The sequence below is a fragment of the Physeter macrocephalus genome, chromosome 18 (genome assembly GCF_002837175.3).
Source record: "Physeter macrocephalus isolate SW-GA chromosome 18, ASM283717v5, whole genome shotgun sequence".
Taxonomy (NCBI): domain Eukaryota; kingdom Metazoa; phylum Chordata; class Mammalia; order Artiodactyla; family Physeteridae; genus Physeter; species Physeter macrocephalus.
The window spans coordinates 31,881,158-31,900,743 of NC_041231.1; the positions used below are offsets into that span (position 1 = coordinate 31,881,158).

A 19,586-nucleotide genomic window follows, 5' to 3' on the forward strand; every position below is an offset into this window, starting at 1 on the left:
GGTTTTGAGACACAGGCCATATCACCACGTGGTTGACTAAAAAAGGAATGCATGGGCTGAAGTCCTTGCAGGCAGATGTGACCTCTGAAGAGGTTAATCTTGGGACACGTTTGGGCAAGATCGTTTGAGAAATGGGCCCAGTGTTCGTGATCATCCTTCAACACATGATGTACTTTAAAAGAAGGTCTAAGAAAAATCCTGTATATTTGACCTCCACGAAATGTGGGTAGGATATGTTATCAGGGGAGTTTACGTATCATCTTGGGAGGCTGGCCTGCATTCACAGTTAACACAAAGTCTCTTGTAACTGTGAGAGCCTTCGTGTTAAAAACTGGGTCACCAAAGGCAAAACAGGGATTCCACCGTCAAAGTGAAGCAGCCGTGATTCTGAGTAACCAACCAGAGCCCGGATCCTTATTCCAGCTTAAATTCACGTCTAATGTAAGCTCATAACCCAATAAAGTTAACATATGAATCATCATCTTAAAAAAAGGTTCTCTTAGTGATGGTCAAGGTGTTTAAGCAGTCTCTCCTCCCCCCAGCGTGAACTATTAGTGGTTCCTCGACTAAACTGTTTCTTCCAACGTCCCTGCTTTTGTTCTTTCTCTCCCAGATACTTGGAACGTCCTTCCTTCTCTTTTCAAGCCTGTGTAACGCTTCCTCCTCCTCTTTCACTGTTCAAATCTCACCTCAAATATTAACTCTTTAAAAAAAACCTCTGTACTAGAGGATGCATTCCTGTGTTTTGCAGCACCTCCCTAATTAATACCCTATTCACCTCAATCATCATGTTTAATCCACTCTGGTAAGTGCCTAGCTCACTTTCCTGGCAGGGAGGCCACTTCTCACTTCTCTGACTCTTTCGGCCTTGCCAAGTTTCTACCCTACAGCGGTACTCCGCACATATTTTTTTGAATGAAGGTACACGATTAAACCAACAAGCTCTTACTCTTCCTTTTTCCACAAGGTTCGTAATCATGACAATGATTCCGGTGTTTTGTTCCCAAATCATCCTCCAGAAATCTTCAAACGTAGACTTTAACGGTCCCTGGGTGGCGATGTAGGCTTTCGCTTTGTTGTAACCCTTCAAAGATGACACAGCACAAAGTAAGATGAAAGCAGTATCACAGACCAGTTAATAATTCAAGTGCCTTCCGTATTGAGTAGGCTGCGCTTCTCATGTGAGCTCTGTGCGGTATGAAAACACATTCAACAGTCTCTGCAGCACTCTTCATTTATCAGAAACAGGTTTATAAAAACATTTCTGACTTACATCGACATAGTTTGCGTTAATGTAGTCGCTGTGCTTAGAGTCTTTTCCTGGTAAAGGTCTTAACTTCACCCTACTGTGATCATCTACAGAGGATAAGAAAAAAAAGCAAAACCAAAATGTATAATTCAAAAACTAGCAGCATTCTAAAGCACAAAACAAGGCAAAGAGGCAACATGGCATCTCCCAGACTGGCCCGAGAGACCTTCTGGCGGGAGAACAACTGAAAATTCAAAGCTACAGCATTCAAACCCATCTCCAAACCCCAGGGACACTCTTACCTCATGCTCTGACCTGTGAGTGCTAATATGCAAGAAATGCACATTGTGGTCCTTATTAGTTCATGTGAAACAATTCAAGTTGCAACCCTCTCAGATTTCCTCGTCCTATATATACATATATATATATATATATATATATTTTTTTTTTTTTTTTTTTTTTTTTTTTGCAGTATGCGGGCCTCCCACGTGGGATCTTCCCAGACCGGGGCACGATCCCGTGTCCCCTGCATCGGCAGGCGGACTCTCAACCACCGCGCCACCAGGGAAGCCCTTGTCTTATATTTTAAAACCAGTTTCCAAGGCCTTTGATTACTCATGCCCCACCCCCTCCCCACTGATACAGATATAAAAAGGTGATTTTTATTAGATCAAGTCCAGAACATCTATTTTCCGGAGGTGCCATTGCTAAATTCAGCTGGACTCCCCATCACCGCAGCAGACCCTGAGTAACTGAGGGAGCCAGAGCTTGCTTGTAAGAGTAATCTCTTCACAGGAATCTGAAGTCCATGATCAGATTTAAGATCCACTTAACCTTCCCCTACGAACAAAAGGTGAGTGGTGATATGTGTCTCTGGTTGCCCAACAGAATGAGCTTGTATTTATAGGATAACACACACAAAAAAGCTGAGGTCATACTTTTATTTTTCCCTAGCTAGAAAGAGAATGGGCAAAAGCCCGATTTCCATTTCTATTTATAATCATGATCGTAAAAGGCTAGCTCGAAAAGAAGTCCAATGAGTGGATTAGCCCATTAGCCACATACTAGCCTAGACATTACTGACCCCAGACTCCATCAAACACTTCTGCAAAGCCCTCCACATTCTTGGAACTGTGAATTGCTTTTGTTGTGCTGACAAACTCTCAGACTGCAGTGGATCTGAACAGAGGCTGCCTGATAGAAATGGGCCCCAACTGAAAATACTCTGCTAGGTCATCTGGATCCTATGCCTTAGGAGCATTATATTGTTATTTCTCAGACTGACAAAGAGGAACACGTGTTCCTCAAGTTGCACAATTCATATTTCATCAAAAAGGTAACAGACTAGCTCAAAAGATCAATACTGGAGGTGGCATCCACGTGTGCCTTGAAAGCTGTGATGGCTCCATGAGAGAAGGCTCTTCCTATATTGTGTTCCAGGCACATTCATGGACTAATTTTACTTGTTCCATAACATTTCCATGCTACTCTTTGCTATATAAAGGCATTAATATAGGGGTAGACCAAGGTGCTGGGTGATGTGCCCAGAGTCTGACCAAGTGGCCAAGAGAGCACCAAAACCCAGCTCTCTGAACTTACGAAAATAAAACCACATCTAATTTGAATTCGTGAAAGTAAAACCTCAAATGAACTTGTGAAAGTACAAACATGTCTAACAAGAACTGGTGGTTGTGTGACAAAACACGATGACCCTTAGGGCACATCACACAGAAGTTGCCTTGATTTCCTCCCTCTTCTCTGCCACATACTTTTAGCTAAGGCAGTGAGCTCACTAGAAGCAGAGGTTGCTATGGTGGAGAGTGATGTGTGTGGACATATGCAAGGCATATAATACGTGTATATCTCTGCTTGACTTATATGGTTAGAAATGACGTCTATAAATAGACAAGTCCTCACAATCTCAGGAAGGTGAGCCTTGACTGGCTTGGCCAACAAATACCGCCAGAGTCAATCTATCCAAAGACTGGCAAGAAAAGAAAAGTTTGGGCTTCCCTGGTTGCGCGGCAGTTGAGAGTCCGCCTGCCGATGCAGGGGACACGGGTTCGTGCCCTGGTCTGGGAGGATCCCACATGCCGCGGAGCGGCTGGGCCCGTGAGCCGTGGCCGCTGGGCCTGTGCGTCTGGAGCCTGTGCTCCTCAACGGGAGAGGCCACAACAGTGAGAGGCCCGCGTACCGCAAAAAAAAAAAAAAAAAAAAAAAAAAAAGTTTTACTCTTCTTTCTTGTTCTCTTCTTTTCCTTCTCCTCATTCTCTCATGTAACTGAAACAAATACTCTCATTCAAAAATGACTTTTGGTTCTTTTAAAACGTTTTCTAGAAGATGTAAAACTACATTCACAGATGACATGATCCTGTATATAGAAACCCTAAGGTCATATATGACAACTCCACAGCTAACATCATACTCAATGGTGAAAAGCTGAAAGCTTTTCCTCTAAGGATGGGAACAAGATAAGGATGTCCACTCTTGCCATTTTTATTTATCATGGTATTGGAAGTCCTAGCCAGTGCAGTTAGGCAAGAAAGAGAAATTAAAAGCATCCAAATTAGAAAGGAAGAAGTAAAACTGGCACTCTTTGCAGATGACCTGACATTATATATAGAAAATCCTAAAGACTCCATCAAAAACCTGTAGAACTAATAAATGAATTCAGTAAAGTTGCAGGATACAAAATCAGTACACAGAAATCGATTGAATTTCTATACACTCATAATGAACTATCAGAAAGAGAAATTGAGAAAACAATCCCAGTTACAATTGCATCAAAAAGAACAAAACACCTAGGAATAAACTTAACCAAGGAGGTGAAAGCCCTGTGTCTTGAAAACTCTAAGACATTAATAAAAGAAACGGAAGAAGACACAAATAAATGGAAAGATAGTCCATGCTCATGGACTGGAAAAATTAATATTGTTAACATGTCCATACTACTACCCAAAGCAATCTACAGATTCAATGCAACACCTATCAAAATTCCAATGGCATTTTTCACATAAATAGAACAAACAATCCTAAAATGTGTGTGGAACCATAAAAGACCTCAAATAGCCAAAGCCATCTTGAGAAAGGAGGACAAAGCTGGAGGCATCACACCCCCTGACTTCAAATTATATTACAAAGCTATAATAATTAAAACAGTACGGTACTGGCAATAAAAACAGACGCACAGATCAATGGACCAGAGTAGAGAGCCCATAAATAAACCCACACATATATGGTCCATTGGTTTATGACAAAAGGGCCAGGAACATACAATGGGGAAAGGACAGTCTCTTCAATGAATAGTGTTGGGGAAAGTGGACAGCCACATGCAAAAGAATGAAACTGGACCACTACGGTCCACTATACATAAAAATTAACTCAAAATGGATTAAACCCTTGAATTTAAGACCTGAAATCATAAAACTCCTAGGAAAAAACAACAGAGAAGAAAAGCTCCTTGACATAAGTCTTGGCAGTGATTTTTTTCAATCTGACACCAAAACCAAAAGCAACAAAAGCAAAAATAAACAAGTGGAACTACATCAAACTAAAAAGTTTCTGCACAGCAAAGGAAACCATCAACAAAATGAAAAGGCAGCTTACCGAGGGGGAGAAAATATTTGCAAAACTGATTTGCAATATTTTTTTGATGTATCTGATGAGGGGGTTGACATCCAAAATATATAAATAACCCACACAAATCAATAGCTAGCAAAACGAGCAATCAGTTAAAATATGGGCAGAGGACCTAAATATCCATTTTTCCAAAGAAAACATATAAATGGCCAATGGTTACATGAAAAGGTGCTCAACATCACTAATCTTCAGGGAGATGCATATCAAAACCACGATATCACACCTGTTAGAGTGGCTATTAACAAAAATATAGAAAATAACAAGGGTCACACAACTGTTAGAACTAATGAGTTCAGTCAAGGTGGTAAGATACAAGATCAACATAACATACAAAAATCAATTATATTTCTATACACTAGCAATTAACAGTCTGAAAATATCAAGTAAACAATTCCATCCAAAAGAATAAAATAGTTAGAAATAAATGTAACAAAAGCACAACACTTGTAAAATGCAGATTGCTGAAAGGAATGAAAGATGACCTATATAAATGGAAAGACACCCCATCTTCAGAAATTGGCAGAACTACTTTTGTTAAGATGGCAATGCTCCCCATATTCATCTATAGATTCAAAATAATCCGTATTAAAATCCCAGCTACATTTTTTTGCAGTAATAGGTTGATCCTGAAATTTATATGAAAGCACAAGGGATCCAGAATAGCCTAAACAACCTTGAAAAAGAAGAGCCAAGTTGGAGGACTCACAGTTTCCAATTTCAAAACTTATTACAAAGTCAGTAATCAAGACAGTGTGGCAATGACATAAGGATAGACATACAGATTAATGAAAAAGAAAGGAAAGTCTGGAAATAAACCCTCACACTTACGGTCAGTTGATTTTTGGTGGGGTGCTAAGACAATTCAATGGGGGAAAGAAGAGTCTTTTCAACAAATGGTGCTGGGACAACTGGATAGCAACATGCAGAAGAATGAACCTGGACCCCTACCTCACACCATATACACAAATTAACTCAAATGGATCAAAGACGTAAATGTAAGAGCTAAGACCAGAAAACTGTGACAGGTGTAAATATTCATGATCTTGGATTAGGCACTGGTTCGTTGGATGTGAGGACAAGACCACAGGCAACCAAAGAAAAATACACTGAATGTCACCAAAATTTTAAAAATCTGTACTTCAGAGGACATCATCAAGAAAGTGAAAAGACAATGCACAGAACAGAAGAAAATATTTGCAAACTATATATCTGATAAGGGATTTGTATCTAGAATCTATAAAGAACTCAACAATAGAAAGACAAGTAATCCAATTAAAAAATGGGCAAAGGATCTGAACAGACATTTCTCCAAAGGAGATATACAGGTGGCCGATAAATACATGAATAGATGGTCAACATCACTAATCATTAGGGAAAGGCAAGTCAAAACTACCGTGAGATACAACTTGACACTCATTAGGATGGCTATTATCAAAAAAACACAGTAACGAGTGTTGGCAAGGATGTGGGAACGTTGGAACCTGCATATATTGCTGCTGGGAATGTAAAATGGTGTAGCCACTTCGGTAAACAGTTGGGAAGTTCTTCAAAATGTTACACATAAAGTTACCGTGTGACCTAGCTATTCAATTCCTAAGTATATACCCAAGAGAGTTGAAAATAAATGTCCGTACAAAGCCTTGTACACAAATGTTCATAGCAGCCTTCGTCATAATAGTCAAAAAGTAGAAACAACTCAAATGTCCATCAAATGAGAAATTAATATGTGGTATATCCATAGCACAGAATATTATTATTCAGCCATAAAAAGGAACGAAGTAGTGATATAAGCCACACCATGAGAATACCTTAAAAACATCATGCCAAGTAGAAGTGACACAAAAGGCCATATATTGTATGATTCCATTTATATGAAATATCCAGAATAGGCAGACACATAGAGAAAGAAAGTAGGTACGTGGTTTCTAGGGACTTTGGGAGAGGGAGGAGTTGGGAGTGACTGCTCATGGGTAAGGAAGTTTCTTGTTGGGTTCCTGGGTTCCTGAAAATGTTCTAAAATTAGATGGTGGTGATGGTTGTCAATAATAAAAACCACTGAGATTCACTTAAAATTTAAATTCAAATTAACGTTCAAATGGGTGAATTTTATATGGTATGTGAATTATATCTCACTGAAGTATTATTTACAAAAACTATCTATAGCAGCGTGCAGATTTAAGTGGTCCGATTTAAATGCGCTATTACATAAAACTGCAAGTACTGTGTTCTTTACCATAGTGTATGTTAACCATAAACATCTGTGCCCCTGCCCTTAATATAGAAGTGTATATTTTCAGCCAGTGACCCAAGCCACAGCGTCTACGAAAAGTGGCCTTCTAGCCACAGAGGTAGCCTGTCCTCTTAGGGTGTTCCTTGAGGCTCTGTAAGAAGAACACTTATTTGTTTCCATCCTGAACTTCCAGGGTATTCTTGACCCTGGAAATGTTTTGGACAGGACTAAGCACCTGGGCCACAAGGACTGGTATAAACTAATTACCTAATCTTAGAGAGACTGCTTTGAAATTCAACTTCCTTGATTCAGTTCCCAGTATTTCCATTTGGGTTAAAAGACATGGCTCTCATTGGTTAAGAACAATGTCAAGATAGCGACAATGACATTACATTTTGGTTCCCAGCATCGGATATGAAATCACTTCATGTAAAAACAGTAAAGCTCAGAACACTTCCTTCGATCACCTGATTATTAAGCGGAGATCTGACAGCTTCGTGAAAGACTCAGCGGGCAGAGTGTCCCCACTTCTTCTTCCACACTGTTGAAGATGGGCTAATGAGAGGTTAACTTGCAGGTGTAATTTTCTCTTGGCATACTGATTGTGATTGCTTGCCTTTCAGCTTATACCCAGCAGGAAGATTTCATTTCCCCACAGTTGAAGATAGTGTAAAGTTTATTACTCACATGCTAAAATGTTGATGTATCTGTTTTTGTGCTTGTTATCTGGATGATTAGAATGTTCTGCAGTGATGTTCATATCAGCTGTACAGCGCTGGACCTCCTAGAGAAGAAAACAAACATCGAGATTTCAAAGATTTTTTAGACACGCTTTAGACGTTTAACAACAAGGTCGTAGAAAGAAAGGAACTATTTCCATCCAAAAGCACAGAGTATTTACACACTTCCCAGCCACGGGCCACCGTGACCACCCCAAACTCAACTTCTGAAATGATGACTGACGTATTAATAACAAACGTATGAAGGATGTGAACAAAATAAAAGGATTTCATTCTTTACTAATTCATCAATCATCTGCTTTAGGCCAGATTTTGACCTAGGCGTGGGGATGACAAAACAGTATCTCCTCTTGAATATGTTGCAGTCGGGTGGCTGAGCACAACATGTAAAAGGATGATGACGGTCAAATGTGATTAGCAGCAAAGAGGCCTGAAGAAACTGATGGGCACACAGAGGAAGGCTTTAGACAGGAGATGATTCACCCGGGCCTTAAAGGATGAACAGGAATATTCCAGGCAGAAGAATAATCTCCACCATGATTTGCAATATGCTGATATTATAGTCCTTACGGCGCCGTTTTATAACTAACAGACTACAAATTGACTGTATTCAGCCCTGAAATGACACTAATAGAACTTAAACAGTTGTCATATCTGGCTCACATATATATGGCTCTGATGCGTTATTTGTTAACTCCGAATTTATTTACATCATCCTTCTTTAGAAAAACAGCAGTGGGAGAAGCAACTCTCCTCTCCGGTCGCCTTTGCCGTGGATAGAAACATCATCCATTAGCCTAGTACAAGATTGCTAAAAAGCCACATTTTTCTGCACTGTGTGCTTCAAACCCAAGACTGCACTGGCGCGAACTAATAAGGGAAGTCATTAGCAGCGCACAGCTGCGGCAAAGAGCAGGGGCAAAGTGACACAAGATGATCAGGAGAAATGTTTTACACATAACAGATGTAACAGAGTTTATGAGCATGCAGACTTTTTCTTCACAAAGGAGTTGCATAGCAATTATGGATGATTTCCACAGCATTTACATCACGCATAATGAAACAAGGAACTGGCTGTCTTTCATATTTGCAGAGTACTTAGGAGGAACTCACTGTGATCAAAGAACTTAACTAAGGTACAAAAACAATGGGTCACTAACTATTCAAAGAAACCATATTCATGGACACCCGATTCCTGGAGGATATATATTCAATTTTTCATAATTGTAGGCATTCCCAGTGGAAGGAAGGGAGGGAGGGAGGGAAGGAAGGAAGGAAGCAAAGAAAAAAAAGAAGACCCACAGGCATTAATTAATTCAACACACCTCTCTGGGGAAAGTGTGCATTTCATGACAATTCTTTATCTTTTCTTACTTTTACTAAATGTGATAAACTCTGATACTTGCTATTCTATCTATCTAAAATGGTTTACAGCCTACAGTTTGGCAAGTGCTGGTTTAAAGGGCCTTAAGGCTGCCTTTGGCTCTTTTCTCTAAAATAGATAATAAAATGTGAGCACAACGGATTGAGTCTGATATCTTAACATCTCCAAGAACAGAAGCAACGCTAGCCGTACTCAGAATATTTGCCTTTTAGAACTGCCTTGAAAGCCTGACGCGTGCTCTTCTGAATAGTTTCAGGGCCAGAAAACCTTTGAAAATGGATTTGTATTCTGGAAGACATTAATTCAATCTGTACACAAATCCGTGAAATAAGCTGACATGCTTTGGTTTCTGGGTTTTGAAGGTCATACCTTTGGCATGTACCTCTTCAGGGCTGAGCTGCTCAGATATCTTGTGCTGAGCTTTCAGCTTTTCGTACTTTAGTTTGAGATTCGCTTTGTTTATTGATATTGTTTTTCCCATTGTGTGGCTCTGACCACACACTACGGACTGAGGTGGAGCCTCCATTATAGTCTAATGCAATTGACCAAGCCCGCGTGGGAGCAGCTGTCTGTACTGTTTAAAGCAGCCATTCAATATGGCCAATCAAACTCCGTGTTATCTAAAACTCTTGGTCTGATCCGTTGCCTCTATTTCACTTTCCCAATTATATGAATGACAGAAAACAAAGGATAGTCATAAATAATGTTAAATCTGATTTTATGAGAACCCAAGGGGTTTGCCTATGGCCTTCTGATTTTGTCTTGTGGATAATAATGTCATCTGTAATTCCTTGCAAGTACTGACTGACTCATTTAGATGCTGATAATATCATCTGATCCTGGAGTGGCTTTTCTCCGTCAGAACTGGCATTTCAAAGTTAATGTGATTTTAATAGGTGTTAAAACCTTTTGAAGTGACACTGGCCGATTGAGTGTGTATAGTAAAGTTACCTGTTCAGCACCCTGGTAAAAAGTTTAAGATTTAAGCTTGTTTGTACTTTACTGTCTCTATAACAGAGCTGGTATTCTCAAAATGAATATTCTGCGAAGGAACAGGCACACGATCACAGAAAAGAGCCAACTGAGAACAAGAGATTTAAAATAAAGTATAACTTAAAAAAACAGACAAACAAAACCACTAAAAGTTGACAGACACAGAATTCTTGGGAGATGATACAGACTACATCACCTCCTGCCTCGAGTTGTGGATGTGAAAGGCTGTCCAAAGGGCACATGGTGACCTACTGTCCTCCCATTCGGTAGCTCAAATTGAAAAAAATAAGCCAACCAAACAGATCTAGAAATCTTTCAGATTACTCAGCTTCACAGTGAAGCAAGCTGAGAAGGAAATATCTTGGACCTGGTGACCAAGTGTTAGACCGAGTGTGTGTAACATTCTTAGTGTCTGAGTTCAGGCAGCCCACGGCTGTGTTCAGGGGACTGTTGTACACAAGGTTAAGTCATGACCACAGCTCAGTGCTTTGTTTAGTGTCGGACTCAGAGCTGGCCCTCGCCAGGTACAGACCACACTCATCTTCCTACCTCTACTCTCCTCCGCTCAGGCTACAAACTGCTGCCGCCCTGATTTTCTTCAAATGCTGCTTTGACTTTGCTGTTCTCTCACTCAGACACCTCTAGAGAGACGCCAGATTCTTTAACCAGGCTTTCAAGGTCCCATCCTATTTTCCACCCGCTCCCTTCCCAGTGCCACACGGTTCTAACCCTGTGCCCTTTGAACAGACCGTATGACCTCCTGCTCTGTGCTTCACTGCCATGTTCCTTGCTAAGAATGCCTGTCCTTCTCTCCCCCATCCGAATCCATATGTCTTTATCTAAAATGACTGCCTTCCCCTCCAGAAAACCAACCCATCTTTGGAGAGTACATCACAGCGTCTATCATTCTGCAGCTGGTCTATAAAATAGAATTATTTTTCCTGTACGATCTGTGAAATTTGGCTAACGCACGATTTTTCTCACTCTTGATAAAAACCTCAACTTAACCAACTATGGTGTTTTTCACGATAAGGGTTTAAAATGTTTTCCTGTGGGACATTTAAGGCCCACACTGGCATTTTGTCACCGGGGCTCCGGAAACTCGACAGGGCCATTTTCTGCCATCCTGCAGGCAGCATTCTTTCTGCAGCTTTCCGCCTCTGTCAGGGACTCTTGGTACGTGTCATTGGCAACACGAGAATTCTGCATCTTACATAAAGCGATCGTGGCCGCTGGTCCCTTGGCGCGTGAGCTCAGGTGGACAAAGCTTTGTCCTCTTGATTGAAGATGAGCAACTGGCCCAAATTTAGCTCAGCTGGAGTTAATTGTAACAGACCTGATCCCCCAAAGGATCTTGTCAAGGGGTATTGGACCTCTGGCCTCATCTCTGCACTCAGCCTTTAAACCTGTGATGCTCTTGACCCCCGCCTATTAATTCTGTTGACCCACAGGGCCTTGGAGCTCCCCTGATCTTGAAAGATTATATGCTAGCATCGCGCCTCTGGAAGCCTCCTGGATTACGACTGGGGAGGCCGGGGAAGAGTGAGGTTGTAGTCAGCTAAGGTAGCCAAGGGAACAGTCACTGAACACGAACCTGGCATAAGGACTGACGTCATTTCCCGTGACTGCAAAATCTGCTAGAGGTATAATGTCCCCAGCTTTTAACGGCCTCCAAAATTTATCTGACAAGGACCAAAAGCTTGCTTCCAGCATCACCTCTAAACAAAGACTCAAAATTACCAGTGAATCATTTCTCATTCTCCTCCAAGCAACAAAGTGCTGAACATAGGACAGCTATTCACCAAATTTGTTTTCTTCCATTTCCCTCCAAGATTTGAAATCAAGATGGGGCAAATAGAATTTCTGCAGCAATACCCAATCAAAATACATAGGAGCCTTTCTCCTTCGCTCTCCTCCACAACTTCATTTCTGTATTAGCACTTATTTTGCTTTGCCCTCTTTCTACTTTAGCTGTGTATACTCTAGTCTTCCCCCATCAGGCTGAATTCCCTGAGGGCGAGCTCTCTGTCCAATTCCTCTGTGTGCCTTATACCATGTAGGTAGTCAGTACCTGCGGAGAAGAGCAGGTACTCAGAGAATGCTAGGTACTCAGTAACTGCAGAATGAGTTGCTCTAACTCCTCTTAATGGGCAAATATTCACTGTTCAGTGGTTTCCTCTGTAATCTTAAGATTAGTTCTTCGACTAATTTTAGGCCTCTATTCAGAGGTCATATAAGATTTTTATAAGTCAGATTCTCAGCCCTCTGGGAAGGCTCTAGCCCATAAAGAGCATGTACTGGGCTCCCAGTACTCTTGGGGGTGGGGGCGGGAGGCTCCTTATTTTGACTGCTTCCCCCCACCCCCGTTTTTTTTGCCAAGGAACTCACTGGCCCATCAGCTGCATGATCAGTTTTAGACAATCACTGATAATCTTGGTTTATCTCTCCTTTGACTTCAGCTCATTACAGGACACTACTTCCATGACAGTCTGGAAGGCATCAAGGTTAAACACGTGGGCTTGAGTCAGAAAGCCTTGGTCTTAAACCCTATTGCTGCCACTTCCTAACTGAATCACCCAATGCCTCGGTTTTCTCACGGGTAACTTTCCTCATCTGCAAAATAGGGACAATAAAATAGCACGCACCTCATGGGGTATTTCTGAGGAACGAGCGAAATCATCCAGGCAACCGTGCCAAGTAGATGCCGGCCGTCGTTATTCCACATAAAAGAAATCTGAGGTTGAGGTTACCACTCTCTTAATATGAGGGTTTTGTTTTATTGTTGTTAAATTACACAAAATCTCCTCATCCTGACCTCCTTTTGACAGCCTATTACTATCTCTTGTTTATAAAAACAGCCTTGATCGCTTCTTAGAGAGCCTGTTACCATTTTCCTTTCTAGCAGAGCTACCCAAAAGGAGTACTACTACTGCTTTAAAATACTTCAAATTCCCCCTAAATTAGATGATGGCAGTATGTTAGTGAGCTTTTCTATGTCTCATTTCCCCCTTTACGTGGCTGTCTTACTATTCTTTGAGGGAGAAAGGATGTTCTTCCTAGTCTGAATAGCCCCGATTTGAAACCTTTCAAACCAGGACAGACTGTGAAATAACAACAGTAGAACAAAGCCTCCCTCCTCGTTCCAATCCTGAAACTACCAGAATAATACTACTTAAGCGAGAGAGTTCAATATAGGCGACAAAAGCGTCTAGCCACAGTTTTCTTTTTAGGATAGAAATAGGGTGCACATGCCCAGGATTTGTTAACAGGCGTGATTTTGATGCAGCAAAGCCCATTTTGAGTCAGATCAAGTTTACAGAGGTGCAGCTGATTATTTTGAATAATTAAATGGTGTCAAAACCAGCTGTGATGTATAGCACTGGGGTCTCAAATCATAAATCATTGAGAAACCGGGGTTGCATTTGATCATCCTGATCAAATTCTCGTCTCTAGAGGATAAATGTTTGTCCCGAATACCATCAACATTGTTAAACGCCTCAATGTTCTTGCTCAGTCATCCAGCCAACAGTCAATTGAACTAAATCACTTGAACACCACACACATGTGCTGTCCTCATGAATACAAAACGTTAAGACTTTAAACCATGTGCTTTGTACTTGGACAGGCACCTTTTCTGGGCCGGCATCTAAGAGCTGCATTAAACACTTGACGTGTTTTTGTTTGTTCCATGAAACATATGACTGCCGAATAAATCAGAGGGGTCCTTCTCTCTACCACCTTTGCTTTGCTTCTGCTCTAGAAATAAAACGAAAACAAAAAAGCTCGGAGAGGGACTTCATTTAAAACAAGCTGTCACATTGCCTTTAGGATGGCCTTTGGGGACTCCAAATTTGCACAGAGACAGGGGCTTCTGGTCCTCTTTTTCTCTCTCCTTCTCCATGCGAAATAACTGCACCTCCCAGCTGTATGGCTCCTGGGCGATCTCAAAGGGCTTACCTTCCATTATTCCGTATGATCCCCAGAACCAATTTCGTGAAAAGAGGTGGGCAGGTTAGCGCCATCACCATCATTTCCATTTGAAAGCAGAAACGAGACAGAAAGGAATCGACTTACCCACAAAGCTAGAAGACAGCTGAGCTGCCATGAAAACTTGGCCTCCTCGGCACAACTCTTGCTGCCAGAGATGTGCCTTAGTGAAGCGCCTCAGTGAAGAAAAGGGCAGTCTGTTTAATAGCTCCTCATTGACACCCTGTCACTGCTGAGCTGGCACGGAACCCAGAGCTGGCAGGGTAGTGCGCGCTGCTCTCTACCTTGTTTCCTACATCCCAGTTCTTAAAATCAGAAGGCTGCGTTCACCCACGTCTCCTCTCCGAGGATTAATAATCACGAAAACAACAATCGACCTTTGCATGGGCTTACCAGTTAACCCAGCACTTTCCAGGATGTTAATCATTCGTTTTTCTCCAACATCGTTGGGGTTGGAGGTGACATCAGTGCCGTTTTTAAAAATGAGGGCACTGGCGATCAGAAATGAAATGACCGGCTCAAGGATAATAAAGATCACTCCTGGTGGAGCCAGCTTCAGATCCCTCAGACTTCAAATCTGCTGTCTCTGCTATACCTTGTCCATCCCCGAAGTGACACGGAATGAGGAGCCCTGTCCTTTGCATGATGAGTGCTGTCCCAGTTAGAATGCAGATGAAGAGAGAATCTGAGGTTGCCTCCTTCCTGCCACTAAGTCTGTTCTTCCACAGAAGTGCACAAGCAACTCCCTTTCACCTCATTTTTACTGGGAAAAGAGGGCCTGTTAAAACTCTAAGTGTAAGGAAAAGAAAAAAGAGAATCAAGTCCCCACTTTCCTCAGTGACTGCTTCTGTTATGCTTGAAACACATTCACTTCAAGCTTACAAAAATCCCTGTAAAATAAGAGTTAGCTTTCAGGAAACAAATTTCCGGTTTTGAAACATACCTCAAAATCCTCAGAGAACCCATGCTGATTATTAGAATAGAGCTCACCGATGTGTTTAACAAACTGTTTGACAGGAATGGCTTCCATGTCATCTGTGGGAATAAAACAATATTCAGAGTCACGAAGAATACTTCCATAAACCAGTAACACTGATAAGGGATTACTGAAGACAGATATTTGATTTTTGCAAAGAGTGGTGTAACTGTATCGCCTGAAATAGATGTCTTCAAGAAAAGTCTCTGGATTTACTTGACATTAGGGTCTCACTGTGATTCTGAATGCCTAAATGCTAGGTTACATAGGGTTTTAAAAATGGTCTTAAACTATTACCTTTATTCTTTATATTCAAGGCAATTTATGTAGTTAAATCACCACATCATACTCTTAACTAAAATTCTGAGCTTACCAAGGGTACTTATTTGTTAAGAAATGTTATCACACCCTACGTTTTTCAAAACCTTGCTATTCAGTGGGGTCCAGCTTGAAGTTGGAACAACTAAGTCCTATTTCTGATCTCTGGAGTCTAAGCAATCTTTATACACAATTACAGACAGGTGCCACAGTACCAGCAGGCTTCGGGTACAATGCCATCTATGTTTAAGTGTTCACAATTTTCGTTCAAGGCAGCTGTGTCTACACAATGCCAAAAAACCAGTTTGATGGAATTAACTGGATTTTTTTTTTGGTGTTGACAGACCAGGTGTAGATTCAGGAAGACTCCACATTGCAACTTATTTGTAGTGTTGTCAGTTCAAAAGGACATTTTCAGTTCCTGAGCCCCAAGTGTGTTTTAAGCCGATTTACCCAGATCCACTCTGCTACTTGAGTACTGCCGGAAAACAGCCACACCCCGCTAACTGGAGCTCCCCAACCTCCCCCTTCCCTCGCCCCTCCCCCGCAAATATTTCCTTTTAAAAATACTCTGCTGAATTTGAGATAAACAACAGACATGACATTTACTTTATTCAGAGTGAAAGATCTTTGGCAAACGCACAAACATCTAAACTGCCACAGATGCTTTTCTTAGCAAAGGGTATGAAGATCTGTATGTGTAAATGAGGTCCTACTTTGGCAAGAATGTTATAGATCCAGGCCTGACAATCTGATTTCTCTTCATCTGGTGACAGTTAACATTGACTATGTCATTCCTTCTCTACTTTCTTTCGAGAGAGCAAAGCTCTAGGGTGGCTTTTTGCATCTATTGACATTTTCAAACTTGCATCATTCTAAAGCGGAAAAAAGCATCTCTCATATACTTTGTTTAAGGTGACTTATAAACGTTCATAATCCAAACTGCTTAGCAGAGGAATGTTACTTATCAAATAGGGGGTGCTCTGTACGTACAGAGTCTTTCTGTGTGAACAATTAAAGACCTAATCATTTTAATAGGCCACCTTATGAAAAAAATTGCCAAGTTATTTACAAATATTTCAGGATTGAAGATGTTCATGAATATGCAATCATTTTGCACGCCCAAGAAATCTATAGCTCCCGTAATGATGTAACCAGCATTAACAAAGTAAGCCGAGCCAAAATGTTTCCCCAGAATATTTAGCAGAATGCACACAGTTCAAGAAAAATTTCCCAAATTATCTGATCACTTCACTTAAAATGTTTAGAAGTAAGCAAATTCTACAATGATCCAGTGGCAAAGAAAAGACCTTAAGTTGAGAGGAGGACTAATGTGTACAAAACTGGAGCATCTCTAAAAGATTAGCCCAAGAATAAACTCATCTTTAGACAAGAGGCAACATAAATAAGATGGGTCACAACCTAGCCCCACAAACACTCCAGCCTACCGACTGCAGGCAACACTTTTCTCCTATTTATTTTGAAATGGAACACACAATGCTGTTTCCAAGAGTAGAGTGACGCGGGGTTAATAGTATAATAGGCTGAGGGCAATATTTATTCCATAGTGATAGTTTAGAACTGGAGATTCCCAATAAACTTATGGTGCCACGATTAAGCACATGGACTCTAGGTCAAAATAAGAAAAAACACATCAGCTTTAGAGGTATTTTACTCTGCAAGGTACATACCACGGTGTTTGAAAGGGCACAGCCCAGCTCAAGTCACTAAAAAAAAGCTTTTCGGTTAACAATTTATTATTTTTTCCTGCAAAGTGCTCAACTGTAGTATCCAAGCTCACGCCACACATGCCCAGAAATCAGCTGCTCTGCTCCCTCCACGGCTAGATGCAGCAAACCCCAGCAGAGCTCACTATGATAATCGTATATGGAAATCACCGACTCACTAGCCTCCAATTTGATTCTTCATCCAAAGAAGTCTAATCATACTCCTCTGGGTTTCCAGGCACCACCAGTAACGCGTCATAAAACTACCAGACAGGCAGACACACACACACACACACACACACACACACACACACACACACACACACCACACACACACACACACACTCTCTCTCTCTCTCTCTCTCTCTCTCTGTAGTGACCACCATCAGCAGCCCAGATAGCACATTATTTGTCTTTCAATCAAGATAAATGAAACTGAGGGGTCGGTAAATCTTTTTTTCCTCAATATTAAGATGAATATAAGGCTACAGCTAATTAGAAGTCCTAACAGTTTTCCTCTTACGTCGTTTTTCTATTAAATTTCTCTCAACATGAGCCAGATAATTATAAAATGAACTAGCAGAAGACCAAGCAATCAGGACAGCATCATAGACCTGATCTGTTCAGTCGTTATCTGGAGAGATCCTGTGTTATGCGAAGACCTCCATCCGTAAAATGTTATTTCCACCTATACATCTGAGTTTCAATAACAAATGTCGCAACCATTAGTAGCCCTAACTATGGACCAGGCACCTTCTGTGCCCTTTACATGTATTAACATGTACTCACTCCTCCCCCAAAGCCCTAAGAGATAGGTGCTATTTTCATACTCATCTCATAGTTGGGAACACAAGCTCAGAAAGATTAACTGAAGCCTGGAGTATGGCAGTGGAAGCTGGCCACAGAGACAAGGCAAAGAGTGCTCCGACTGGGAGAGAACAGCTGTTGTCTGGGTCACAGTGAACGGGAAACCCCTGGAAGAGGCATTTACTGAGCACCTAGGACTTAGCCAGATATTAGGGAGATGGTGTCTGCCAAGGGCAACATTTGTGATAATGAACATAAGAACTAGGTAAAGAGGATGTCATCATCTTCATGCTACATCTAAGGAGACTGAGGCAACTTGTCCGAAGTGACACAATTACCAAGTGGCAGAGCTGAGATTTGAATCCTGCTGTATTAAGCCCAGAGCCTGTGCTCCCAGGCACGGGGACACACTGCCTTCATTCTCAGAGCACAGTTGCAAGGAAAAGCAAGGAATTACAGTATCTCGGTTAATCTGGTAAAATGTAACTGTGTAATTCTGTGCCAGTATTTTTACATATGGAGCTTTCAGATACCAAAGGTCTAAATTAGGCAAAAATGGGGTAAGTACTATTCCCACTAAATCACGCCATTATAAAATATTTGATATAGTCAGTTGAGGATCAAGAAAAGTGGGCTGTTGTTATTAAATAATATCATTTACACTTTGTTCCAAGATTTTAGCCTTTTGTGGTTGGAATTAAATTTGGCATTTAAGAGGTCTTTTATTTTGGTCAATCCACAACAGAACATCCTCATGTACTACTTCTGATGAAGCCTGAAATTAGTCTCTGGTTTGTTCTCATCAAAAGCAGAGCATTAGAAGAGGGTGAATGTCTACTGAGAAGAAAGTAAGAAGGTGAGAGATTCCAAGGAGGAAAAAAAAGAGCTGGTTAATGTTGACCTCAAATGCAAAACTGCAGGAAATAAAGAAAAATGCATGTGAACATGAAGAAAAGTTGCTTCTACAGCCTAAATGTCCATCGAAAGAAGAATGGATAAAGAAGATATGTTCTATCTATCTATCTATCTATCTATCTGTCCACACAGAATGGAATACTACTCAGCCATAAAAAGAATGAAATTTTGCCATTTGCAGCAACATGGATGGACCTAGAGATTATCATACTAAGTAAGTCAGAAAGAGAAAGACAAATACCATACGATATCACTTCTATGTGGAATCTAAAATATGATACAAATGAACTTATTTACAAAACAGAAACAGACTCACAGACATAGAAAACAAAGGTATGGTTACCAAAGGGGGAAAGGGGTGGGGGAGAGATAAATTAGGACTTTGGGATTAGCAGATACAAACTACTATATATAAAACAGATAAACAACAAGGTTCTACTGTATAGCACGGGGAACTATATTCAATATCCTGTAATAAACCATAATGGAAAAGAATGAGAAAAAGAATGAATATCTATATATATAAAAGAATATACATATATATATCTGAATCACTTTGCTGTACACCAGAAACTAACACAACACTGTAAATCAACTACGCTTCAATTAAAAAAAAAAAAA

General features: G+C 40.9%; 1 protein-coding gene across 4 annotated transcripts in view; it reads right to left on the reverse strand.

Annotated features, from left to right (window-relative positions):
• Positions 1-19,586, reverse strand: part of PTPRG (protein tyrosine phosphatase receptor type G) — a 761,444-nt gene that overhangs the window by 32,305 nt on the left and 709,553 nt on the right. For all 4 annotated transcript variants that reach the window (XM_024124118.3, XM_024124116.3, XM_024124115.3 and 1 more), the window contains 4 exons: positions 15,166-15,257; positions 7,806-7,902; positions 1,274-1,356; positions 950-1,084 (listed from right to left, as the gene is read on the reverse strand). In XM_024124118.3, the coding sequence (XP_023979886.1) occupies positions 950-1,084; positions 1,274-1,356; positions 7,806-7,902; positions 15,166-15,257 (407 nt within the window). The remainder of the gene's footprint in view (positions 1-949; positions 1,085-1,273; positions 1,357-7,805; positions 7,903-15,165; positions 15,258-19,586) is intronic.